Source organism: Protomyctophum parallelum (assembly GCF_964188405.1).
Source record: "Protomyctophum parallelum genome assembly, chromosome: 21".
Classification (NCBI taxonomy): Eukaryota; Metazoa; Chordata; class Actinopteri; order Myctophiformes; family Myctophidae; genus Protomyctophum; species Protomyctophum parallelum.
The window spans coordinates 13,157,919-13,185,831 of record NC_139713.1 but is presented as its reverse complement, the minus strand read 5'-3'; the positions used below and the strand labels follow the sequence as shown (position 1 = coordinate 13,185,831).

The following is a 27,913-nucleotide window of genomic DNA, read 5'->3' as shown; positions in this document are numbered from 1 at the left end:
TTTTCAAAAATAGCAGACCTACCTGTGAGCTTGCAGATCTGCTATTTTTCAATAGCTAAATAAGATCTTGGGGCGGTGGTTCTCAGGGAATTCCGAGCAAAAGAATTAGGAAGAGTTTAAACTACTTCATCCCAATTTGATGACTATTCAAAAAATAGCTGATCTACAAGCTATTTTTCTTTTTTTAAACCCATGACGATGTTTGAAAATGTCTGTAACAAGACAGATCTTCTCTTATGGCCGGTCCCTGGACTGACCAATGTTTTCAAATTCCTTGAAATTTACATGATTGAGAATTGAGGGGGGGGGGGGGGGGGGACTTCTGAACGGGAACCCATTTTGGTGTTAGCATCATGTTAAATGCATCATGTTAAATGCTTTAGCTATTGAAAAATAGCAGACCTACAAGCTCATAGCGCGCCACCAAGTGGCGCGCTACGAGCTTGTAGGTCTGCTATTTTTGAGAAATCGAAGAGCGACTGACATTTTTAGAATCTGATCTCAGGTCAGAATGGGTTAATCAGAACCAGTGTGTGTCCAGTGGAAACCTCGTATGAATCTGATCTCGGGTCAGAATGGGTTAAGAGAGTCCACCAAATAAGAGTATAAGTGAAGGGAGGAAGGGGCTCTAGACACAGACGTATAGCGAGGGAGAGAGGGGGACACAAATGAACTAAGAAGTCGAAAAGCGAGTACAGACGCTCCAGGACTGTGACATTTACAGTAACGGTCAATTAAAGAAGGAGGGGGAGGAATCATTAATCCACGGTGGCACTAAAAGAGACAAACGTTGGAATAGGATACAGGATCAGCGACTAAAAACAGAGTCTAGCCATGATAAGGAGCCATGCTATGTGCAAGCAGGGCCAGGGCCTAGTGTGAATATCACAGCAATAAGGCACAGCTGTGCTCTGGGGTGCGACACTGAAATGATCATTCATGCTTCTGCCACCCTTCACTGGAAACTACAGATTAACACATAGATGTAAGAAGCATATTTTTTTCCCCTTCTAGTGGGACTCTTTCCACCCACCCCGCCCCACACACACACACACACACACACCTCGTCAACTCCCTCCTTCTATCCTTCTAATTCACATCTTTGGATCATTTGGCTCTCTTGAATTCAAACAAACAAACTATCCCCCTCTGCGGTTTGTCGCAATATTGCACTCGTTGGAAAAAAAAAAAAAAAAAAAAACGTGGGACAGGAGATAGCTTGTCTCTTTAGTCAGGGTCCACTCCGTATGTTTTTTGGAAATATTGTACACACACACACACACACAACACACAACACACGCTACAATAAATACAATAAAAACCCTAGATTAAACCTGCACAATGCACCCACCGGGGAACAAGACGTTATGTAAGAATCTTGTATCTGTTTTCATGCATTTAGTATTTCAGCCGAGATGTGTCTTAAAAAAAAAGAAAAGAAAACGTATGGATTTCAACTTTTCATTTACACTATGAAATATAAACCAAAACGTCTTCATAACCAAGGTCGAAAAAAGCAGCTATATACGCGTACTGTATCTTTAGGACACGTACTAGTATGTGTCGCTGGAGTATGCGTACTTATGAGTTATAACTATAAGCTACGCAGAAATGTCATGAAAGTGAAGCATAACTTCAATGTATGAGCACTAGAGAGCTTTGATGCATGTGACGATTACAACAACGTATAGGCATTGCATCTTCGTTTCCACGCGTTTAAAATATATAAACTTAAATATATTTGGTATGATATGCAGACATTTAAATACAAAGCTTTCGTTTTTCACGTCCAGCTCATCGCTGTGGCTGATTATTGTATTGCACTGGCAATGCTGAAGCCCTATTGCACTTTAATAGTAATATTTACTTCTTATGATAATAATAATTGTTTTCCGTTTCCTCGTGTCTTTTCGACAAGCCCCTACAGGACTAGGACGCGAGCAGGCGAGGAGAGGAGGAGAAGTATAGGCAAGAGTACGTACTGTAGAGAGAGGATGTAAAAGCAGTCCATACTAGTAGCCTATATAGCCACTTGGAAAGGGGTTCCTCCTATTCGCCAGAAATAGCCACCCGATCTACAAGCTCTCGACGCGTCAACTTCCTGAGCTGGTAGACGTGGGGGAAATGTTTTTTTTGGTGTTAGCATCATGTCGTGCTTGTAGGTCTGCTATTTTTTTTTTTATCGAAGAACGACTGACATTTTCTATTAAATCTGATCTCAGGTCAGAATGGGTTAATCAGACCAGTGCGTGTCCAAGTGGAAACCTCGTATGAATCTGATCTCAGGTCAGAATGGGTTTAAGTGGCTAGCTTACATAAGGCCGGGCCGCTGCTGGGTAATTGTGCAGGTTAAATCCCCCAGTCTGCTCTCAAAGAACAAACACACACACACACACACACACACACACAACAGAGACAGACAGACAGTGTAGGTCCTTCCATTTTGTCACGTGTACTGTGTCCACAGTCCTCCTCCACATCCATTAGGTTTGTAGTTTATCTGCTATAGTTTCTTAGTTTTTGCGATCTGGATGTGGATGTAAAAGAGGAGAGAACTGGTCCTGGACATTTTGTTACAGAGTGGAGGTGTGGTTTTTTTTTGGGGGGGCCGCGTGGAATGGGAACGACGGTGGTGTGATGGGGGGGGGGGGAGGTGGAGCTTAGGAAAGAGTACGGTATTATGTGTGTGTGCGTGTGTGTGCATCTGCGTGTGTGTGTGTGTGTGTGTGTGTGAGGAAGCCAGCCGATGGGGGGCAACATCTCAAAGAGTTCATTTTTTGCAACGTGTGTGCAGCAGTGTATGTATATGGCTGAATATAATGTGTGTATGAGGAACAAGGGGGATCTGACATTCGGTATAATCTCTGTCGTCTCAAGTCTGTACGCCCCTGTTGTTGTTGTTGATTCTATTTATGGATTCATTCAAACGCGCGCGTGTGTGTGTTTGTGTGTGTGTGTTTGGTAAGCCATGACGATTCTTTTGACTCATCAGAGTTTCTGTTTCCCTGAGGCGATGCTGCGGTGCAGCTCCGCGTCCAGCTCCACGTAGCGCCCCCTGCTGGGGTCCAGGAAGTACAGTCTGTCGGCCACCGCGCCGGGGTCGAAGCCCTCGCCGCGCATCTCCGTCTTCTGGAACTTGAACGTGCCTGGAGGGGAGGGAAGGAAACGGAAGACATGGGGGTGGAATCCCCGTAAGATGGCTATATTTGGACAGAAATAGCAAAAATAGCCGATCTACAAGCTCACAACGCGTCGCAGCGCGACGCGTTGAGAGCTTGTAGATCGGCTATTTTCAGTCGCGACACAGTACTCTCTAGCTAGTGGAGATGCGGTGTGTATCCACACTTTTCCTGGGCTGTGTGCGCTCCAGTTCCTGTTGATTTCATTGGATATCATTGGTCATCTGAACAGGTTCATTGGCTTTCATTGGATTTCGACAGGGACTGGAGCACACACACAGCCCAGGAAAAGTGTGTATACGCCATTGGATTTCTAAACAAATTTGTTCAACGCAAAATACTGTGTTCAAGTTCAGGAGACTTCAGGGGGGGGGGGGGGAGCCATTCTCCTGCCTTCTTCAGTGTCACTGAAGAAGGCTGTTGGCCGAAACGTCTGTCCTATAATGTAGAGAAATAGACCTGTTGAAAATTGGATTCTTGGTGTCCTTTCTGCCCATTCTATGACGTTTTGAGCTGGTAACGCACCATAAGTCATAGCGCGGTGGTCACAAGAAAGTTGACTAAAACTGAGATTAAATATACTGACAATGTTGCCAAGTTTGCCAACCAATACAAAAAACAAACTAGACTAAAATGTTAGGGAGGGACTGGTGGGGAAGAGATCCAGTAGATCTGAAAGACAAGTCATTTTATGTGTGGTTGTGCTCGTATGTGTAAATCAGGCATTACGACGCCATCAAGGCCCACCAAAACACATTTTCGTCGACAAAATCAACTGTAAATTTAGCAGACTAAAATCTTAAAACTAAAAACTAGACTAGAAAACATTTCAGACGACTCAAATAATGACAAAAACTAAATGAACTCAAACTAATGGACCCAATGGACCTTTTAAAAGTCTCCTTATCTTTTTATCTTCTCATCTTTTTTTATCTGGCTGGATAGATTTGTTTCTTATCTGCTGTGTTTCTTATTCTCGTGGTTTTATGACGGCTGAAAATGCCACGTCGATTGAATTTCCCACGAGCAGAATAATATAATCCAAAGCTCGACGAGAGGGGAGTTAAGAGTAAAGTTTGATTAATTGACTGATTTTTGGAATACAAGATTTCCCTGCAAACCCACCAGTGCATCCACAGCAACCCCCCCCCCCCACCTCAATCCTCAACCCGCTCCCTCCGCTCCTCAAACCACCAACCTCCTCAAACCCACAAAGACCAACCTACGCACCACGGGTGACCGGGCTTTCTGCTCGGTCGCCCCCGAACTGTGGAACGCTCTCCCCGCCCACCTGAGAGCCCCACAGTCGGTAGACACTTTTAAGAGAGGACTCAAAACTTTCCTTTTTACCAAAGCAATTTTATAGCCTTGCCTTGTTTTAAATGTTCCCGTTCTTTTTTTATATATTTTATCCCACAATTTTGTAACCCATTTTTCACCCCTGTGTCAATCATCTAATGTGATCCTGGGCTCTACACACCCTCCACCAACCTAGTCCCCATATATGGGGGACAAGGGGAGAGCAACGGACTTGAACTCATGCTTCCTTCATGCCTGAGTGTCCAAGTTGCTCCTTTACACCTGACAGGGGGGAGTTTCCCTGGTTGGACGTAGCGCGTGGAAGGAACACGTTATTCCAACCAGTTCCTTTCCCCTCCATCAGGCGCCAGGCTGGCCAGGGGGAGGAAGTTTAGTGACCAGGATTACTGCATGTTTTTTGTGAGGGTACCTACCCTAGGGGATTTTAGATGTTTTTAATGGTGTGTTGTTGCTTTTGCTTTTATTCACTGCTGTAGCACTTTGAGATTCTTGCGAATGTAAAGTGCGTTATAAATAAAATCCATTATTATTATTATTATTTTAATTAAGCAAAAATGTTAAGTACATACAAACATGTATAAACAATAATGTATAATTAAAATCCTTTTTTCCCCGATGTGGTCATTAAACTCAAACGGAGAAGTATCGGTTCTTATCAAGCTGCAGATCTATTTTTCTTTATAGACTGCAATGGTGGCGACTGACGACGTGATCCAGTTTAGCTTATATCATTTTTATATATTATGATAAACAGACTGTGGAGACGAATGTCCGTCAGGGCAATAAAAGAGTATTATGTACATAGATGATATGTGTAATCATGATATCATGTTTTCAGAGAATGGCTCTTATATGGAACCTTTTTAGCCTCGTTTAGAAAGAAACAGGCACTCTTGTCTAGCACTACATATTCACTGCAATTACCACAGATATGTACGCGAGAGGCTAATTATATACTGTAACTGCAGGTCTAAAATTGGCAAACGTAATTAGCTCCGATATTTTACTGAGGTGTATTTTACACTGTACGAATGCATCATTCCGATAACACTATACGGGAAGACAAATTTCACGTCTTTAAAACTGTTTAGTAGCCATAAACGTCAAGACGTCTAATTGCCTATTAAGTAATGAATTCTTAAAAATATATATTTTTATTTTCATTCATATTTTGAAAATTCCTCTAATCTGGTGTACAGGTGATGACATGCACATTACATGCATAATAGAATTACAAATTCTTTCTTTTGAGAATTGGCACTCAAAGCCTAAACTGGTGACCACCAGGTGGCGCTGAAAGAGTTAAAGCAAATAGTATATAAATAGTATAGTTTGTATGTTTTTAGATCCTGTTTGTATAGTATTTGTTTTAGATCTCAAAACATGTGTTCGCACGCACGCACGCACACACACACACACACACACACACACACACACACACACACACACACACACACACACGCACGCACGCACGCCGTTTTCAACCCACCAGTCTGTTTGACCTCCGGGAGGAAACGGAGGAAGACGGGCCTGGCGTACGGAGGAAGAGCCTTCTCCATGTCCTTGACGAACTTCTCCAGGTCAGAGGAATGGGTGGGGTCAGCGATGGCCGCCATGCCGGCCTTACCCTCCGCTCCTGTGAGGACAGAGAGAGAGAAGAGATCACCAAAAAATGTCAGAGAGGGAGGGGGGGAAGTGATTGTCCAACAAATGCACAATCCAAATAGTTTTAGCAAACCGCTGCTAAGGATGTCAAACTTTCATCACGTCATGGCTGTGACCGGATGTCCCGATTTGTGCGCGATTGTCCCCGCATTTCAATGTCTTTTCATGCGTCCTGCAAATTGAGACGTTGTTGTCCCGCGTTGTGCTAGACAGGCTCCAGTTTTCAAATGTGCGTTTTATCTGCGGGTCTGTGGGAGAGCAGCAGAGGCTGTCATGACAGGGCCAGTGTGTGTGTGTGTGTGTGTGTGTGTGACTGTGTGTGTGTGTAGGTAGGTATTGGCTGTCAATCAAACAGCCGAGCAGAGAGGGGGAAATCAAATCGTGAACACCCACCAAAACAAAACAACGCACGGAAAACACAGTACAACGCGTTGGCGTCTTAGCTAAAAGAAAGGGGAAGACGCTATAGGACCTCGGCAAACGAAAATTAAGTGCAGTTACAACAAGGCACAGGCAAACTAATTATCCGTGGGCGAAGACGCCATGCGGTGCAAGGCATTACTGAAAGAGTCTTCTGTGACATTTGTAATTAGGAGTCGTTTCTCAGTGACACACGGCGGTGACTGATGAGCAACGACGTGAAGCAACGTGTCCGCGGTGCATGGACACGTTTGTACTAAAAAAAACAAAACAAGAAGAAACGGTAACTGCCAAAAACAACACTGTTGAACACATATACACAACACACCTTAACGTCGGGGAAAGTTACGCGACTGACCCACCCAGGTGATGGCAATGATATATACCGAGCAATAATGAGTGAGGCCTGAGTCTTGCGTTGCCAGATCCTCTTGGCAACGTTCGGTGTGGGCGTGAACACTGCAGGGGACGGCAATCTGCTTCTCGCCCCCCGAAAGGAGGGGAAGTCGATATCCCAGAGAACTAAGGCTGTACCCTAGCCCTGTTTTTAGGACTCGAACCTCGGCAGGAATTTTCGAGCGAACGTCCGGACCATTTGTTTCTAATTCATTAATTTCTCCGAGTGCTTTTAACCAGGCTGCAATTCAACACGAGATACAGCGCCTTGAACATGATTAGCGCAGCGCCGAAGAGAGCGCAGCGCCCACTCTTTATCAATCTCTCTCGTCTCTCCCAACACACACACACGCGCTCCGCGAAAACAAGCTGATATGCGAGCTCATCATTCCATAAAAATGAGCTATGAGTTGAATTCTCAAGCAGCCCCCAAAACATGGTAATTGTGAACCTGTACGACTGTCCATATTTTTTGTCAGACCAAAAATGCTTCCCAATGTCTCTGTAAGCTTGCTCGCAGGCAGCTGACGAGAGTGTAGCTTGCTCGTTAGCTGTCTCTCGTTCATTAATTTGTTCCACATGTGTAGGCTACTCTCAGAAACGCATTGAGTGTGTGTGTGTGTGTGTGTGTGTGTGTGTGTGTGTTTTTTTCACCCACCAGTCTGTTTGACTTGAATAGTTAATAGGTAATATATATTTATTTTTATATACATGTTAAAACTAATTGAATAGTTAATAGGTAATATATTTTTTTGTTTTTGTTTTATCCAAAATGAGTTAATAGCACAGGCAGACTCTTCACATACTAGAGAGCATGTCTGAAATTAAATGTCAGAGCTGAAATCGACATGTAAATGTGAAATACATGCTTAAACATGTAGCTATAGGTGTAATGTTAAGAGTCCACAGAAGTGAACCTTTCTTTTCTTTACAATAAGCCATATCTCCAAAACCGGTGGGTCAAACTGAACAACCAATATGTCAAAAAAACCCAATGACTTAGCCTCGCTCAGAAACAGTCACATTTGTCCAGTGCATAGCCTAGTGCTGCAGGCCTGGTTGAGTAGATTCATAAGACATTCTGAAGCTCTTAGTACTGAAATGATCGATTATTTATACAGAGAAATGCCCCCAATTAACATGCATTTTTAGTGGGTGAGGACGACATTACTTAGCGAAGGGATAATTCACCCATTGCATACTGGGAATCGACCAAATAAGTTTTTGGAGAAAATAATGATGTTATGCTTTAGCTGTTGAAAAATAGCAGACCTACAAGCTCATAGCGCAGCACCGAGTGCACCGCTATGAACTTGTGGGTCTGCTCTTTTTGAGTGAACGTTTTTAACTCAAATCTTTGCTCCTGGTGGGAGGGTCCCCGGAACAACATATTTTCAGATGGGGGTTGGAGGCCAAAATACATATAATTCTGGAGATCCTTGACATGAAATATGGAGCACCACTGACATAGAAACATGAGGTATTTCAGAAACCTGTGATGATTTAGAAGACTTTTTAATTTCGATGTCAGGTCTAAATGGGTTCAAAACATCCAAAAGGGGTTCCCATTATGTCATGCTTTAGCTATAGATGTCATGCTTTAGCTATAGACCTACAAGCTCGTAGCGCGCCACCGAGTGGCGCGCTACGAGCTTGTAGGTCTGCTATTTTTTGAAAAATCGAAGAACGACTGACACATAGAAACATGGCTTTTTCAGAAAACTGTCAGGATGTATCAGACAATTTTTTGAATCTGATCTCAGGTCAGAATGGGATATAAATATACACTGTATAATATATGTGCAGTTTTTTACCTGGTACTTCCACGCCGTACACGACCACGTCCTTCATGTCCAGAAGCCGGCTCAGCGTGCCCTCCACCTCGGTGGTGGAGACGTTCTCTCCCTTCCAGCGGAAGGTGTCTCCCGTGCGGTCCTTGAAGTACATGTAGCCACACTCGTCCATGATGAGCACGTCGCCTAGAGAGGAAACAGGTGGACGTTGTTAAGTCCAATATGAGGGAAACAGGTGGACGTTGTTAAGTCCAATATGAGGGAAACAGGTGGACGTTGTTAAGTCCAATATGAGGGAAACAGGTGGACGTTGTTAAGTCCAATATGAGGGAAACAGGTGGACGTTGTTAAGTCCAATATGAGGGAAACAGGTGGACGTTGTTAAGTCCAATATGAGGGAAACAGGTGGACGTTGTTAAGTCCAATATGAGAGAAACAGGTGGACGTTGTTAAGTCCAATATGAGGGAAACAGGTGGACGTTGTTAAGTCCAATATGAGGGAAACAGGTGGACGTTGTTAAGTCCAATATGACAATATGACTATGGGGGGGGGGGCAGAGAGAGACCAGCATTTTTGAGTGGTGCTCCAAGGAACAGCAATGTCCGTGTTCACCTACGTGTTGGTTCACCTATGTGACTACCTATGTGTCGGTTAATGAGCGCCAGTATAATGAGTACCAGTGGGGGGCGCTGTTGTGCCAGAAACAGAGAGAGAGAGAGAGAGAGAGAGAGAGAGAGAGAGACAGTGCTGCACTGTTGCCTGCTAATTAGAGAGAGAGAGGGGGGGGGGGGGGTGGGTGGGGAGTTGCAACACTCAGTTCACACGGGTGTGATCTTTTTCTATAAGCAATCACTCGTCTTCAATGGTGGGCGGGCGGTGGCCAGTGGTTGAAAAAGGAACTCAATTGTTTTACTTAAGTAAAAGTACCAATACTGCAATTTAGAACTATATACTTTGTCACAAGTCACAAGTAAAAGTACGGAATTGAAAAGTACAAAAAGCATCGGCATCAAAATGTACTTAAAGTAGTAAGAGTGTTCATATTGCAGAATGTCCCATTTCACAAGTTCGAAATGTGTAGAACATCTGTTGAAAATGGCCGAAATGTATATAGGGTTGAAGTGGTTAATGTAATGTTCTGTAATCAAAATGAAAATCGCCAAAGTAACTAAAGTTTTCAAATAATTGTAGTGAAGTAAAAGTACAAACAAATAGAGTAAGACAGAGTTGTACGACAGCTCCGTTCACTTAACCCATTCTGAACGGGAACCCATTTTGGTGTTCAAAAAACTAGACTAAAATGTTAGGAAGGGACTAGTGGACAAGAGATCCAGTATAAGTCATTTTATTATTTGGTTGCATACTGAAAATAGCAGATCTACAAGCTCACAGTGGGCTTGTAGATCTGCTATTTTCAGCAAGTGAAAAAAACTAAACAGCCATTACGACGGCATCAAGGCCCGCCAAAAATACATTTCGTTCGACTACATCAACTGCATATTTAGTCGACTAAAATCGTATGGTATTTAGTCGACTAAAACTAGACCAACACCAAGACATTCCAGGTGACTACAATGTGACTAAAACTAAATAAAAACTATTCGAGAGACGTGACTAAAACAAAAATCTAAATGTTGCCGTCGAAAACAACACTAGTGTGGGCGCTTTACCCGAGAGATAGGCAGTGTCTCCCTTCTTGAAGACACTCTCGGCGATCTTCTTGCTGGTCGCCGTTTGGTTGACGTACCCGTCGAACCTCCGCAGGGGGTCATTCTGAATGATCCGGCCCACTAACTGGCCAGGCTCACCTAAGGAGAAAAGACAAGAACGGACAGAAAGTGGACATTTCAGTTGTCGTATACTGCAGCGGGCATGAAACACAGGACAGATAAAGATAGGGGTGTATTATAGAGATTAGGGGGTGTCAAAAAAGATCGATTGGAGATTCCCGTTATGAACGATTCAAAATCGATTCATAATTTCCAAATGTATTTATTTTTATAATTTTTTCTGGTTACAGTTTTCACTACATGGTGTTTGTGATATGAAATGTAAGCTTACCCTGATCACAGTAAACATCATGTCTTCAGTCATTTTCAAGTTACTGTAGTATTAGTCACTTCAGTTCAAGACTGGAGTATATTGTGATGAAATCCTATGTATTGAATCGAGAATCATTTTGAATAGAGAATCATTTTGAAACTTTTGAATCTGGAATGAAAATGCTTTTGATTTTTTTTTAATCGTTTTTGGATTGAGAATCGATTTTGAATCGAATCGTCACCCCAAGAATGGGAATCGAATCGAATTGTGGGACACCCAAAGGTTTTTAATAGAGATATTTAATAGAGATACATCTAAGTGTCTATAGTACAAGTTATGAGAGGGGTAGACAGGCAGGTATGCCTGCTTGATTTAAAGGAATGTTCACGTTCGTGGTCACATGAACTGGCATGCAGTACAGTCGTATACTAGTACAGAAGACTGGACGAGGCTAGCGCAGACATGTCGGCAGTGTTGTTTTTGGCAGCAAAATTTGGATTTTAGTCTTAGTCATAGACAGTCTCTTGAATAGTTTACATTTAGTCACATTTTAGTCACCTGGAATGTTTTAGTGTTAGTCTAGTTTTAGTCGACTAAATGTCATAAGATTTTAGTCGACTAAATCTACGGTTGATCTAGTCGAACAAAATGTGTTCATGTGATATTTAAAGTCCTGCTTATTATTGTAGGTCTGTATAAGCAGTGTCAAGAAACACCAGGACATTCTTTTCAACACGTTGCGATGCATTGTGTGTGAGTGAGTTCCACTGTCAGCTGTTCTCATCGATGACATAGAGAACCTTCGATCTAAAAAAAAAAAGCTGGATATTTTTTGATATTTTTTCCTGAAAACGTGAACATTTTGGATTTAGGACATCAAAGATGCGATAATCCATCTATAATGGATAAAGCCTTGGCCTGGATGAGTGGTCGTCAGGTGGTCTCCAACCTTCTTATCCACAACATTCTCAGCAGTGTCAGCAGTGATTGGCCAAATCACTGCCCCTCTCATGCAAGCAAGGTTCAAGGTTGTTTATTAGTGTCCCCGAAGGGCAAAAGGTTTTTACAGCAGGTCATATAAGGCTTGAAGACCGCCTTCTTCAGAAGCAAGATAGAAGCAAGATGCAGGCTTCCAGCTATTCAGTATTTAAGTCCAACGTCATTTTGTAGTGCTATACGTTACGTCCGGGTCCAAGTGGCACCAGCTCTCGTCCGTATCTCATTGTAAATAGAATATCCAAACGCGTGAAGCTTTTTACAATGACCATGACAACAAAAACATTTTGCTCTGTAAAATATTTCGGGGGCATATTTAGAATGTGTGCAGGCTTGAGTGTGTTGAATCTAGTTTGCATTAATGAGGATTTAGTTGACACAATAAAATAAAATGGCGATAGTATTTCCATGTGGGGCAGGCGGCCCGTCACAGACAGATTTGGGAGAGCAGCGCAGCTTTGTTTTTGCGAGGGAAAGCGGTAAAATTTGACATTCGTGGTTGTTTTCGTCTCAGATTTAGTCCGGCGGAGCGTCACATTATAACTCTATGGGGACACAAAAGTAGGACCCGGAAGTATCTCAGGAGGGGGCGCTCACGTCACAGCTAAAATACTGAATTGTCCTCTCTCTCTCTTATTTCCAGAGCAAAAAGGAGGCTCTCTCTGCCGCTTCTCCCCAGCCTATACACGAACGGCTGTTTTCCCCTCAAATGACCTCTCAGTCCGACAGAGACATGTTATGTTATGTATGAGTACACACACGGCAGGGCCCTACCAGGTTCACAAGGGATACAGACTCCATCAGGACCCCTGATCAGCTCCATGGTTTCCTCGTCCACTCTCACCAGTCTGATGGGGTAGATGTACGGAAGGATCCGGCTGTTGAAACCGCACGCTCCGGTCTATAGCCACGGGGGGAAAAGAAAAAACAAAACAAACACAGGTTAGCGACCACGACGTTAAAGGAGCATTCAGTGATTTGGACGATTTGGAAAACCCCCCGGTCTGCCCCGGTAACAAGATGTGCACATGCACGCACTACAGTGGAGGGGGGACACGCAACAGGCCAACAGCACGCACACCAAGGCCCGCCCCCTCTCTATCCTGATTGGATGAAGGCTGGGCCACCTAGTCAAAAACTAAACCTAAGGTTTTTTTGACCCCCAGGGGTTAACTGGGGACAGGGAGGAACTCCTTATATGGTCAGCACACTCTATAGTAGGGAGGATCATCACAACAAAACAAAAAAATAAGTGGTATTTGAATTAAGTGAAATCACTGAATATACCTTTAACGGTCTGAGATGAAACATTCTACAAATGCCTTCTAAAGTCAGTAGGAAAAGAAAAGCTTGCATATAATCTGCCATTATTGAATAGCCAAACCCAACGCAAGAGATCTAACACGGACACAGATTATTTTCCGGTTTTAATGCGTTAAAGCCGCACATTTATGCTCGACACAATTCCTTTACCTTAGTGTTGCCCTTAGTATAATTTGATAAACATCTCAGAGCCAACATTTGTACTTTTACTTCACTACAATCATTTTGAAAACTTATAGTTACTTTGGATATTTAAATTTTTGATTAGAAAACATGCATTAATCACTTCAACCCTATACATTTCGGCCATTTGAAAATAGCAGAACTACAAGCTCTGCGTTTGTAGATCTGCTATTTTCAATAGATTTTGTACACATTTTGACCTTGTGAAATGGGACATTCCGCAATATGAGTAGTTTCACTTTGAGTAAGTACATTAAAGTACATTTTGATGCAGATACTTTTGTACTTTTACTCAAGTACATTTTTACATTTTCACTTGTAACAAAGTAGTTCTAAATTGCAGTATATTGGTACTTTTACTCAAGTAAAACAACTGAGCACTTCTCCGACCACCTGCTGGGCTGTATTTTGCGTGTCTTAAATACCAGGTCTTATTCCCTAACTTGAGTAAACTAAAGACCTGGAGGCGTGATCGATGCTCTTTGGCCACTCAGAATAGCCAAATGGCATTGATCACGCCTCCAGGTCTTTAGTTTACTCAAGTTAGGGAATAAGACCTGGTACTTAAGACACGCAAAATACAGCCCGCCGAGTCACTCGCATCCCACCTTGTTGTCAAAGTTGCCCAGGCTGCAGTTGCACTCGGTGGCGCCGTAGAACTCCGCGATCTTGTTGACGTTGAAGCGGCCGGTGAACTCCTCCCAGATGGACGTGCGCAGGCCGTTGCCCAGCGCCATGCGCACGCGGTGCTGCCGCTCCGTGTCGCGGACCGGCTGGTTCAACAGGTAGCGGCACAGCTCGCCGATGTACTGGATGATCTAGATGGGGCCGATGTGGGAGAGTAAAAAAAAGTAAGTAGCCTTGCCGAGCCATGAGGCCCACAGGGCAGGAGCCTATCTCCTGTTTCTGTAGGGTGAGGCAGCTTGATGTACAAGTACACCCCCTGGACATGACGCTAGTATGTTGCAGGGACTTACCCCCCAATCCAACCCTTGATGCCCCTGCTTGAGTGTCAAGCAGGGAGGGCACTGGGTCCCATTTTTAGAGTCTTTGGTATGTTGACGAAATTGCCAATATATTTTGACCTGAGATCGGATTCTAAAAAATGTCTTCGACATCCTGACAGTTTTCTGAAATGTCAGTCGTTCTTCGATTTTTCAAAAATAGCAGACCTACAAGCTCATAGCGTGCCACTCGGTGGCGCGCTACGAGCTTGTAGATCTGCTATTTTTCAATAGCTAAAGCATAACATAATGCTAACACCAAAAGGGGTTCCCGCCCCCAAAATGGGTAAAGTCTCAGTTTTAGTCATCATAGCTTAAGTTTTCATTTACTTTCCATTTAGTTTTCGTCAGTGAAAAGAGGTAGTCGACGGGTCGAACATGTCTCGCCATATAGTTTTAGTCGACGAAAACAACACTGCACCACATCAATGGCAGTGTTCACTCTACTACTACTACTACTACTACTATTACTAGTGTCTGGCAAAATGGTACCACTGTTTTTTAGTTTTAGTCGACGAAATCAACAGTGCTCACCGTGCAGTTATGCTTGACACAGTCGTCCCAGAAGCGGGAGGCGGAGAACTTCTTCCTGATGACGACGCTCATGCCGTGGATTAGACACTGGCCCATTCCTACGATGTTACCTAGAAAAGCATGGAGAAACAATATGGCTTCAGATCACTAGTGTTCACCACGTTGTGCAAGACCAGTGTTGTTTTTGGCAGCACATTTAGATTTTTTGTTTTAGTGATAGTCTTTTTGAACGGTTTCCATTTAGTTTTAGTCACCTGGAATGTTTTAATGTTAGTCTGTAGTTTTAGTCGACTGAATGCAATACGATTTTAGTTTGGACCAAAAGAATAATTACAAAGAAGAAAAACAACACAAAAAGTGTTGTAACCTGCCGTTTTTTTCTACTTTCTAATTATTTGTTTGGCCCGAAAAATTCTGTGTGTTGTCATGATTTGTCACGACAAGAGTTAGCTTCGTACGACGCTTAAAAAGGTCTTTAAATAAATTAAATAAGAACTGCCTATGGGGAAATGCATTGCGTTTTCATTTCCTGGGCCGTTCGTTGTTCTGAAAGGTGGAGGGACTGCGACGCTCTATTGACGCTTTGCAGAGACCGCGGCCATGTTTCCAAAGAGGAGTTTGGAAGCACTCGTTTTCAGTAAAGCAGCGTCCTGCTGCCTCCTGCGTTATGTGCTAATTCAAAACAGGTGGTACACACGGGCAGTTGAGTGATATCTAACGAGCACTTCCAAACTCCAGCACTTGGAAAAATAATCACCTGCAAGTATGTCTGCAGTGGATTTTTATGAAACAAACACTTTGAGGCTAGAAAGAGAATAATTCAAGCTTTCTGTAACAGCTGCAATGTTGGCGAGTTTGACGTTGTGTAATACAAATCAGATAGGACTTTTCGGTTTGGATGGATGGGCTGCCAATGGAAGTTGCACCTAGGTAGCACCCTTGCCCTTAACTTATATGGTAAGATGGCCGCGGTCTGCATATGGAGAATAGGGCAATTAACAAAGCCATACGAGAGGATAGGACACAGAAGGACACAGCTGTTTGAAAAATGCGAACAAAGTTGCTGTGCTGTGCCAGCACAGTAGAAATGTGATCCGGTTCACGACCGGCTTGCTTTTGATCTGCTCATTCTCTCTCTGCCTCTCTCTCTCCCTCTCTCTCTCTCTCTCTCTGTATACTGTAGGTATCAGTGTTGTTTTTGGCAGCACATTTCAGTTTTAGTCATAGTCTTATGAATAGTTTACATTTAGTTTTAGTCACATTTTAGTCACCTGGAATGTTGTTGTTAGTCTAGTTTTAGACGACTAAATATCATACGATTTTAGTCGACTAAATCTACAGTTGATTTAGTCAACTGAAATATATTTTGGCGGGCCTTGATGCCGTCGTAATAACTGATTTGACACTTGCTGAAGATAGCTGATCTACAGATGAAGATAGCTGATCTACAGATGAAGATAGCTGATCTACAGATGAAGATAGCCGATCTACAGATGAAGATAGCCGATCTACAAGCTCACAATGCGTCGCAGCCCTAAGATTCCAGGAACGTCACAGAGGATGCGTCCAGACTACTGTATATAGGCATCAGTAGATGTACAGTATGTACACAGAGAATATGAGCTTTGAAAAAGGTGATCTATTCCGCCCAGTATGGTTTTTGCCGGCTCAGGCGCTGCGCCCGTCAATGCTCAGGGCCATAATGACCAGAATCTGTATCATCATGGCAGCATTCTGCAAAACATAAGACTTGATTTGAAACTTGTAACTCTTGTTATTTTAGTCCAATCATATTCATGTTTGCTGAGGCTGGGGTCCACTGAGGCTAGGCTGAGATGAGCAACGAGTCATCAAAACTCAACCAGTATTTAGTTTATAATTAAATGTAATAAATATAAGAACCACATATTTTAATACATTTGAGTTGTTGATCCCAAAGTTTAAAGAGTTGCCTGACAATGACAAACAACTCATTCTGGAGAGGGACCTGCAGCACATCTGGCTGCACAGTATGTGACTGCATGTCACAACATGAGGGACACTTAGAAAACATATACACAACGTGACTATTATCCTGACACGGACCATCTCGACATACCACGGACACATTTAATACTGTACATTTTGACCGGTATGACAGTATTTTCATATTGTATTGTGAACATTAATGTTCTATTTGCTTGTATATTTTTTATTTATTTTATTTTGTTTGGTTCTTTTGTTGAACTTCATGCTTTGGCAATACTGTAGCTATTACATTCATGCCAATAAAGCTAATTGAATTGAGAGAGAGAGAGAGAGAGAGAGAGAGAGAGAGAGAGAGAGAGAGAGAGAGAGAGAGAGAGAGAGAGAGAACTCTCAGCAGAGAAAGATTGAAAATGTGACACATCTATTTTTAGAAATGACCAAACATAGAATTTATACTTACGGACAGATGGACAGACAAGACAAGACAAGACAGACCGACAGACAATTAAGACAAGACAGGCAGACAAGACAAGACAGACCGACAGACAAGACAAGACAAGAGAAGACAGGCAGACCGACCTGCAGAGTGGTAGAGCGGAAGGCAGTCGTACATCACATCTTCAGGCTTCATCCCGAAGCCGTAGTAGACCAGGGCCGCCATGCGGTAGTACCTGCTGTGCACTACGATAGCAGCTTTAGGCAAGCCCGTGGTCCCCGACGTGTAGATGTAGAACAGGCGATCTGCAACACACACACACACACACACACACACACACACACACACACACACACACACACACACACACACACACACACACACACACACACACACACACACACACACACACACACACACACACACACACACACACACACACACACACACACACACACACACACACACACACACACACACACACACACACACACACACACACACACACACACACACACAAAACAGTCAAAAACGCGACAGTAGTAGTAGATATTACCAGTGTTGTTTTTGGCAGAGAATTTCTATTTTAGTTTCAGTCATCTTCAGTCTCTTGAATAGTTTTGATTTAGTTTTAGTCACATTTTAGTCACCCGTACTGTTTTAGTGTTAGTCTAGTTTAAGTCAACTAAATATCATTTTAGTCGACTAAAATGTGTTTTGGCGGGCCTTGATTGGCCGTCGTAATGACTGTTTTAACACTTGCTGAAAATAGCCGATATACAAGCCCACAACGCGTTGCGCTTTGTGAGCTTGTCCACTGGATCTCTTGTCCACTAGTCCCTTCCTGACATTTTTGTCTAGCTTGTATTTGTTGACGAAATTGTGAATATATTTAGTCTTTAAGTTTTAGTCATCATAGCTTAGTTTTCATTTAGTTTTTGTCAGTGAAAGAAGGTAGTCGACGAACATTTTTCGTCTTAGTTTTAGTCGACGAAATCAACACTGGATATTACAGATCATTGCAGGGCTGGGCCTTTTTTGTTTCTCCCCCAGACGGCCGTGCTTCTCATACTAGAACCCATTCTGAACGGGAACCCATTTTGGTGTTAGCATCATGTTATGCTTTAGCTATTGAAAAATAGCAGATCTACAAGCTCATAGCGCGCCACCGAGTGGCGCGCTACGAGCTTGTAGGTCTGCTAAAAAATAAATAAATCGAAGAACGACTGACATTTTTAGAATCTGATCTCAGGTCAGAATGGGTTAATCAGAACCAGTGTGTGTCCAGTGGAAACCTTGTATGAATCTGATCTCAGGTCAGAATGGGTTCATCAGAACCAGTGTGTGTCCAGTGGAAACCTCGTATGAATCTGATCTCAGGTCAGAATGGGTTAAGTCTCGTGTTACCAGACTGTTTTGTTGACTCTCGCATTTTCCAAACGCTTCCATCGTACAGTCCGGAGCAACGGAAGAGCTGTCGTGAGTAAACCATAAAGCGGAAGTGGAGCCTCCTCGCCACACTTCCGTTTCATCTTCACAGTCGTGCACATTTATCCTAATATAAACGGAAAACGTCTAAGCATATATAGCTTGTTGCTTAGCAAAACAAAAAAAACGTTTCGGTCGACCGAAACGTTGCTCAATCAAATCTAAACTCAAGTGAAGACAGTGTGCGGGATTATTTTTCTCTACTTTATCAGCTCCAGTTATCCGACGCACCTGTCCATTGTAGGTGTGCAGAAGGACTTTTTCTTATACTTTAGTTATTGAAAAATAGCAGATCTACAAGCTCATAGTGCGGCACAGAGTGCCACGCTACGAGCTTGTAGGTCTGCTATTTTTGAAAAATGAACATTTAGTGCAAATATTTGAACTTGCACTACGTTTCTAACTCATATCTTTGCTTCTTGGAGGTCCCTGGAACAACGTATTTTTAGATGGGGTGTCGACGGTCAATTACATATAAGTCTGCGGGTCCCGACTCCTTGACATGAAATAGTTTGAGAACCACTGACATAGAGCAGACGTAGAATACGCACATCGACAGGCTGGGTGCTGGGCTAAAAGAAACTTCAGTAGATTGGATGGAGCGCGCGCACACCACAGGTAACAGCAAGACGTTCTTTATTTAACCCATTCTGAACGGGAACCCATTTTGGTGTCAGCATCATGTTATGCTTTAGCTATTGAAAAATAGCAGATCTACAAGCTCATATCGCGCCACCGAGTGGCGCGCTACGAGCTTGTAGGTCTGCTATTTTTTGAAAATCGAAGAGCGACTGACATTTCTAGAATCTGATCTCAGGTCAGAATGGGTTAATCAGACCAGTGTGTGTCCAGTGGAAACCTCGTATGAATCTGATCTCAGGTCAGAATGTGTTAAATACTGACAACGTTTCGATCTATTTGATCTTCATCAGGTCATGTGAACATACACACAAGTTTGTACTTTTATACTAAGGGAGTGCCCCCATTACCCAATCAAAAACACCACATCTTGGTGCCCCTCCTATCACTACAGGTGTGACACGTCAACCCTGAGTGAGTGGGTGGGGACCCAGACATATTGATGTGAATATAGTCTGTTCAGAAGTTTTAGTGCACTAGTTAAAAACATTTCTAAACCATTATTAAAAAACATACGTGTATGTCTATACTCAAATTCATCGGTACATCAAATAAAGATCCCACATGTCCTATCTACTAGGTCTGTGGGCTTAATTTACATTTCCAATGTTATTCCTTTTTGTTGCATTGTTTTCCTTTTGTAAGGTAAACCTTGCAACCATACTGAAAAACAGGAAAATACTGATGCAGATACATAAAGAACAATCAAGAACACTACCAAATGAACTACATGAAGACACCAAAACTATATATAGTACAAACCAAAAAGATATACATGAAAACAACAACATATGCACCAGGTCGGATTTATTCAACGCAGGAGGCCACTTTTTAAGCTTAGGACAGTATATTTTTGAACCATATTTTTTACTTTTTACTTTTGATCACTGACATAGAAACATAGTTTTTTGATGAAACTGTGTCAGGATTTAGAAGACAATTGTAGAATCGTCCTCAGGTCTAAATGGGCTAATAATCGATTAACCATGGCGCCCAACCATCCCCCAACACAAACACTCATCCACCCACAAGCAGCGCCAATAAAGGCTCGGCCCAAAATGCAATGACATCGTAATAGTGTTTATGGTTGTTCTTGTTGTAATAATAAGATTAGGTTGCGTAAATGGTTCATGGGTCAGGAATATCTGCACAGTGAATTTATCTTGTGTAAGGACAATAATGTAATGTCTCTCAACTTCAGCCCTGAATTGTGCAACCTTTACGTCACTGTAATCTGTGTCAAAGATGAACACGATAGTGGTCCGTCCGTCTGTCTGTCTGTCTGTCTGTCTGTCTGTCTGTCTGTCTGTCTGTCTGTCTGTCTGTCTGTCTCATACACACATCACCATGGAAACAAGCCCCTACTATGCATGTCATTCACATTGTTATGAGCCAGCATGCTGGATGAATCATAATAACAGCATCAAGAGTAATTTGTTCCATTTCTCTCCCTCTCTCTCTCTCTCTCTCTCTGCCCCCCCCCCCCCCCCCCCCCCCCCCCCCCCTTTAAAATGAGACGCTGCATCATTCTCAAAGGGCTATCCCTTCAATAAACATCTGAAATCTAACCAACTTCGGTTCATTTCTTATGGCTGGAGTTTTCTTTTTACAAAAGGGTTCTGCATTTAGCATGCGTTTTTAAACATCTGGTGGATGAATTGCAAGTTGTGCAAACTAAAAATAGTACTATTGGAAACTATTCTGCAAAGCACACATCTGTGGTAATTTGTATTGCTAAATAATAGTTGGCATTTCTGGCATGTCTTTGTGTCCAAAGTCAGTCGTCGGCAAACGCAACATGGCCAATGTAGCTCCTGAAACACTGTTTCAGAAGATTGCAGTGAAATGTTTAAAGATGGAGTGCCGTGATTTGTTTTTCCACCCCTTATATAATTCTAGGCATTTAATGTTTGTGTTGCCAGTTGCCATGTCATATTTCAGGCACATATGACGTACTTTCTCCTTTCATTGTCAATGGCAAAAATTGTGAGACGTGACGGGACTAAAAAGCTGTATATAGGACGGGCTGGCGCCCCTCAAAATATCTCATCTTCTCACCTAATTCATGTATGATGAATTTATGTGACTGGTTCGCCGATTTGCTCGTCGACATATGACGTACATTTTCCCTACATTGTCAATGGCCTTTAATGTTTATGTTGCCACAAATGTATTCATCAGTCATATTTGAGGGACATACAGTATGACCCAGAGTGTAGAGTAGGAGAGTAGCGACACACTTTGACCTCACCGCAAAGCTATAGTTCCAAACATTTCTCCTATGGCTGGAACTATCCCATTGAGATAGAATGAGCACTTCCGCATTCCATTGTTACAATGGGAGTAAACGGCTAGTGTCGCCACTCTATTACTATATTACTCTGATAATGACCTAATTTCTCCTTTCATTGTCAATGGCAAATACGGTGACATTTGGGGACAAAAGCTGTATATTGGAGTTCGTATTTTTTTTAAAGGGGCGCCAGCCCCTCCAATGCATTTGCTTTTGAAGATTAGGTCATATGGCAGCCAAGTCTATGGTACTTTTAATGTTTGTTTTTAGAGCACTTATGCGACGAGAATCGTTTGCCAGCCAAGTCTATGGACTCTTTTTGAGGGCCTCCTACAGTATGTCCAGCTTTTGGTGTGTGACAGTGTAACCCAAAAGTTGTCCCAACACAAACATTAAATGCCATTGACAATGAATGGACAGCTTTGTGTGTGTGTGTGTGTGTGTGTGTAAAACACCAACATTTGCGGTGACCGAGGACGCAAATTGTGATTGGCCCGGAACAAGATGATGATGCGCGACGGTGAGAGCGCCCCTCACTTCACACGGGGTGTGATTTTTCACAAATCATCGAGACTTGAGAGGCTGGAGACACCGGTCTAACTGCATATCCAGCGAGTGTGTGCGTCAAAATGTGAAACCTCTTATTCCGCACACACACTGAATTGAATCCGACAGGTGCTCTCTCTCTCTATTTTGTGATGCTCGCCTTAGCGCGCAGAGCCCCCCCCCCCCCCCTCCCCCCCCTTTTGGTTGTCTCTCTTAACCCATTCTGACCTGAGATCAGATTCATGCGAGGTTTCCACTGGACACACACTGGTCTGATGAACCCATTCAAGCTCATAGCGCGCCACTCGGTGGCGCGCTATGAAGATCTGCTATTTTTCAATAGCTAAAGCACGACGTGATGCTAACACCAAAATGGGTTCCCGTTCAGAATGGGTTAACCCATTTAGGCCCAACGCCGAGATTTAAAAAAAAATCTTCTAAATCCTGACAGTTTTCTGAAATACCTCATGTTTCTGTATCAGTGGTTCTCAATATTTCATGTCAAGGACCCCAGAAATTATATGTAATTGGGCCACCGACCCCCCATCTGAAAATATGTTGTTCCAGGGACCCCTCAGAAACAAAGATTTGAGTTAAAAACATTCGCTCTGAAAGAATATATATTCAATGATCTGTGTCGCATTTTCACGATTCTTCAAAAAAATTCCCGTTCAGAATGGGTTAAAGCAAACTGGCCAACTAGCCCCACACTAGCTGTTGGCTTTGTTTCAAAAGGTATCTTCTTAAAATACCATCTTAAGACTGCTTATGTTGGGGAGACCAGCACCCTGGTTGGTTGGTTGGTTGGTTTGGTTGTTGAGCGTTTTGACAGACAGTGAGCCCTCACCTGTGAAGCAGCGGTCCGGCCGGCTCGGCAGATGGGTGGGGCTGGCGTCCAGCAGGGGTTCTAGGCACTCGGTTCCCTGTGGAACCCGTTTGGCGTCCCAGTCCCCAGAGCAGAACAGCTGAACGGCGTTCCCCATGGAACCGTGGATCTCACAAAGCGCTGCGAGAGGGGGGAAGACACATAGTTATATAAAACATATATATATCTGTTGCATTATTCCACTTTGAAACCACATGAACCCTAGTAGTACCCCCTTTTATGGGCGTGTCGCAATTAGGGATGTCCCGTTTTTTTCGCTTCTGATCCGATCCCGATACCTCAATTTCTGCGTTAGCCGATACCGATACCAGTGTCGTGATCTTATGTTGTGTTTATAGTAGGGCCGGGACTAATTGCGATTAATTTAGATTAATTAACTACAGAAAAATTAATCGCGATTAACTACAGATAAATTAATCGCACCTTTTTGTTTCCCCCATAATAAAGTTGTTTTTATTTGTTTTCTCATGCCCAGCCATGTAAAGCACATTTGAGTATTCATATACACACTGAAGACACTTTATATAGGCACTTGCTGCCTATATATATCACCTGCCTATATATCACTGTTGGGATAAAACGCATTTTTCGATGGAGTTGTGTGCACTGGAAATAATAAAAAGTCCCCCCATTCTGTGTTGCCTATAGAACTGAAGGTCTGAAAAAAACAGTAACATTATGAAGTACATTTTTGTGATGTCACTGAGATGTACTGAGATGTACTTCATAATGTTATTGATTTTACTGACAGTAAAATGTTGAAAATGAGTGGAAGCCCGTAGTCACTATTCACTGGGATACCAAAAACATTTGAAAAAAAGGTTTCTCACTGTTCTCAGGTTAAATATTGATATGCGATTAAAATGTGATTAATCAAGATTAATTAACTACAAAGCCTCTGATTAATTAGATTTTTTTTTTTTTATCGAGTCCCAGCTCTAGTTTATAGCTATATCTCATGTTGTGTTTATAGCTATGTCTCGTGTTGTGTTTATAGCTATATATATCGTGTTGTGTTCATAGCAGACTCGCAGTTTGGGCAACTCCTAAAGCAAACTCCACATGCTCCGACATTTTATTGACCTGCCATAGTGTCAACCCCTTACCCTGTGTGGGATCTGTGGTTAGACTGGTATATTCACCGATACCGATATGACCCGATAAGACAAATAAGGACCGATCCGATACTTTTCCCCGATACCGATACAGTATCGGGACATCTCTAGTCGTAATATAGAACGAACATTCTGCAAAAATAGTAGTGAGGCACGATATTAGTCGGTAGCATGAATCGGAATGGGCCATAAAAATGCCACATCAGAACGGTCTCGAAATAATCCAGATTATTTAATCGGTATTTTACCATCAAAAAAGTAAATGAAAAATGTAAAAAATCACCAATGAGTTAATTATAAATCAATAGTGTCTAGTACCTCTAGTCTAGACGAAAAGTCAAATCAAATATGATGTAAAATCTTAAGTAAAAATAAACTTTACATTTTTCTACATTTAATTTGTGTACTCGTCTCATTCAGTAGTCTGTGAAAACAGACACATGGAAAAGAATATAGGCTATTTATTGATTGATTGAATACTTTACTAACAGGCTTTGGGCCAAGCCCCTATCGTAGCGCGCCACTCGGTGGCGTGCTATGAGCTTGTAGATCTGCTATTTTTCAATAGCTAAAGCGTAACATGATGCTAACACCAAAATGGGTTCCCGTTCAGAATGGGATAATATCGGAATCGGTCAGGATCGGTATCGGCAGATAATATGACCCTGCAAATAACCGGAGATCGGACATCGGTCATAATTTCATAACCGCGCACCCCTAAAAAAATAGACAAACATTTGGTGAAATATTTGACGTTACAATAAAGTAAATGAGGTTTGGGTTAAAGATGATTGTTCACACATAGCAGCACAAGGGGGAAGAGAAGGGAATGTAAAAGGTTTGGAAGTGAGGTATTAATGGAGGGTAGAGGAACAGTTGAGAAAAGAATACAGAAGGCATGGCAAACAGAAAAAGGGAACCCGGTGACGGAAAAGGAATATAATATGGGATTAAATATGGGCACATTCCATAACCACTAAAGGGAATGATGACGGACAGACAGACAGACAGACGGACGGACGGACAGACAGACAGACAGACAGACGGACGGACGGACGGACGGACGGACGGACGGACGGACGGACGGACGGACGGACGGACGGACGGACGGACGGACGGTCGGACGGACGATATTGAGACCAATATCTCATGAGGAGGTGCCCGGGGAGAGAGAGAGAGAGAGAGAGAGAGAGGTGAAGCACGACAGAGGGTAGGAATGAAAGAAACAAGGACATATTACTATAGGCCCAGTGTGCACGAAGAGAGGAAGAGATGAAAATGAGACCAGCGGTCAACATAAAACGAAAACACGAAGGGCCACGCATTGGACAAAAATGGACAAATTGAAACACAGTGTGCCGAGTCATATTAAAACGGCACAAATTAATATTGCTTTAAATTGGGCTATTTGTTTGCCAGGCTAGACGGCCTAGGTCGGTCCTTGCTTCACAATACAAGAGAGGGGTAGGGTCGGGGTGGGGAGAAATGGAGCGTTTTGCTTAATGTAAAAGCCTTTCACTGTGCTGGCTCAGTGCTAAGGCTGCTGACTGGCATTGGCTTGCTCAGTAGCAAGGAAGCTATAGGTTTCCAATTACTTAAAGACATAAACCACATGACAAATATAGGATGCCGTACAAAGCCTGTGACATCAATCCTAAGACAAAGAAGAAGAAAAAAAACATTATTTCTTTACAGTAGTTGAGTCATGGTTGAGATTGAGTCAGGGCCCAAAACTAAACACACATTTCCACACATTTTGTGTACTATTTCCGTGCACATGCACATGCACGCACACTCTTTTTTTGAACATATTTTTACGGTTTTATTATTACTTTGCTGCTGCATTGTCTGAAGGTCTTTGAAGGTCTTATGTACATTAAGACCAATACATATGGAACCAAACTACCACCAAATGAATGAGGATTCCATATCCAAGTGGTGTATTTTTATCTGGAGAAGTGGATACAATATAATTTCCACCCAAACATTCAAGGTGGTCCAAACTAAAGCCCATGCTATGAACAGTGGCATCAATTCAGCAAGGTGTGTGACAAGGTCACATCAATATATCTAAGGCTAGCAAATAACTCATTTCCAAGAACTCAGACATTCCTAGAATAGGCTAGGATGCGGAGACTACAATATGCGCCAACTTCCAAGAACTCAGACATTCCTAGAATAGGCTAGGTTGCGGAGGCTACAATATGCACCAACTTCCAAGAACTCAGATATTCCTAGAATAGGCTAGGATGCGGAGGCTACAATATGCACCAACTTCCAAGAACTCAGACATTCCTAGAATAGGCTAGGTTGCGGAGGCTACAATATGCACCAACTTCCAAGAACTCTAAGTTGTATCCACTTCTCCAGACAAAACTACACCACTTGGATATGGAATCCTCATTAATTTGGTGGTAGTTTGGTTCCATATTTATTGGTCTTAATGTACATAAGACCTTCAAAGACCTTCAGACAATGCAGCAGCAAAGTAATAATAAAACCGTATAAATATGTTCAAAAAAAGAGTGTGCGTGCGTGCGTGTATATTACACAAAATGTGTGGAAATGTGTGTTTAGTTTTGGGCCCTGACTCAATCTCAACCATGACTCAACTACTGTAAAGAAATAAGGTAGGCACTATTATTTAGACTTCGCCACCACAACAATGTAATTATTGTAATTTGTACTGCATATTTGTGTTTTTAAAGTTCAGATCAGGCTAGGTTGCGGAGGCTACAATATGCACCAACTTCCAAGAACTCCGACATTCCTAGAATAGGCTAGGTTGCGGAGGCTACGATATGCACCAACTTACTTACAATGCAACTCAACTGCTTTTAAATTGGCCCTACATTAATCGTGCGACTGTTGAGAGCCCATCCTTTAGGTGAATACCGGTATATCTGCATGCTTTGAATGATTGATTACAAACAGTTTGCACGGGAACGTACAGTTCAATACAAGCTCTGCTAAGAGGATTTATAACCCAAGAACGCCTATGGCTTGTTTCCATTGGGGTAACTGGGGGTCATTCATATTAAATTAATTGATCTGATCTTTAAAAACACAAATATGCAGTACAAATTGCAATAATTATATTGTTGTGGTGGCGAAGTCTAAATAATAGTGCCACTGCCTACTGCCTACCACTGCTAAGTGCAAAAGCCTACAAAAAAGCGGATTTGTATGATTGAATTAAGGGGGAAAAATAATATTAGGAACCGTTAAGGGAACCGCTATGAACCGGAACCGTTAAGAGGGAACCGGTAAAGAACCGGAAGCGTTAAAAAAAATCATGATTAATCGGGTTTAAATCGAATCATAATGTAGCCGGATTAATCGGGATTAATCAAAACGTCTGGTCAATTAGCGCGATGTTCGGAGGTCTTTGCTGATTATCCGGTGGTCTAGATGGAAACATTGGTGCTTTCTAGAGCAAGGATGGCTATATTTTAGCTCGCTAGCATTGACGCTATTTATTTAGCACAAGATGGACGCCCACAACATCCGTTTCTGTGCTGTGTGCGCAGCCTCTAAATCGCCCCCACAGGCTGTGGCAGTCAGAAGTTGGATTTGCGTCCAGCAGGTGGCAGTGAACCTGTTTTAATAGGCGACTATTTGTTATATATATATATAGGGGGTGGGGGTTGAAAAATGAAGTGCCTCTTTTGGAAAAAAAATCTCC

The 27,913-nt window shown here is 42.6% G+C and overlaps 1 protein-coding gene across 1 annotated transcript in view; it reads right to left on the bottom strand.

Moving 5' to 3' along the window:
• Window positions 1-475: 475 nt before the first annotated feature.
• Window positions 476-27,913, bottom strand: part of slc27a4 (solute carrier family 27 member 4) — a 40,406-nt gene continuing 12,968 nt past the window's right edge. The window contains exons 5-13 of the mRNA XM_083793906.1: window positions 23,075-23,233; window positions 17,405-17,566; window positions 14,858-14,967; window positions 13,928-14,137; window positions 12,588-12,714; window positions 10,445-10,582; window positions 8,795-8,959; window positions 5,989-6,135; window positions 476-3,146 (exon numbers count right to left, since the gene is read on the bottom strand). Of these exons, the coding sequence (XP_083650032.1) occupies window positions 2,989-3,146; window positions 5,989-6,135; window positions 8,795-8,959; window positions 10,445-10,582; window positions 12,588-12,714; window positions 13,928-14,137; window positions 14,858-14,967; window positions 17,405-17,566; window positions 23,075-23,233 (1,376 nt within the window). The 3' untranslated portion in view covers window positions 476-2,988. The remainder of the gene's footprint in view (window positions 3,147-5,988; window positions 6,136-8,794; window positions 8,960-10,444; window positions 10,583-12,587; window positions 12,715-13,927; window positions 14,138-14,857; window positions 14,968-17,404; window positions 17,567-23,074; window positions 23,234-27,913) is intronic.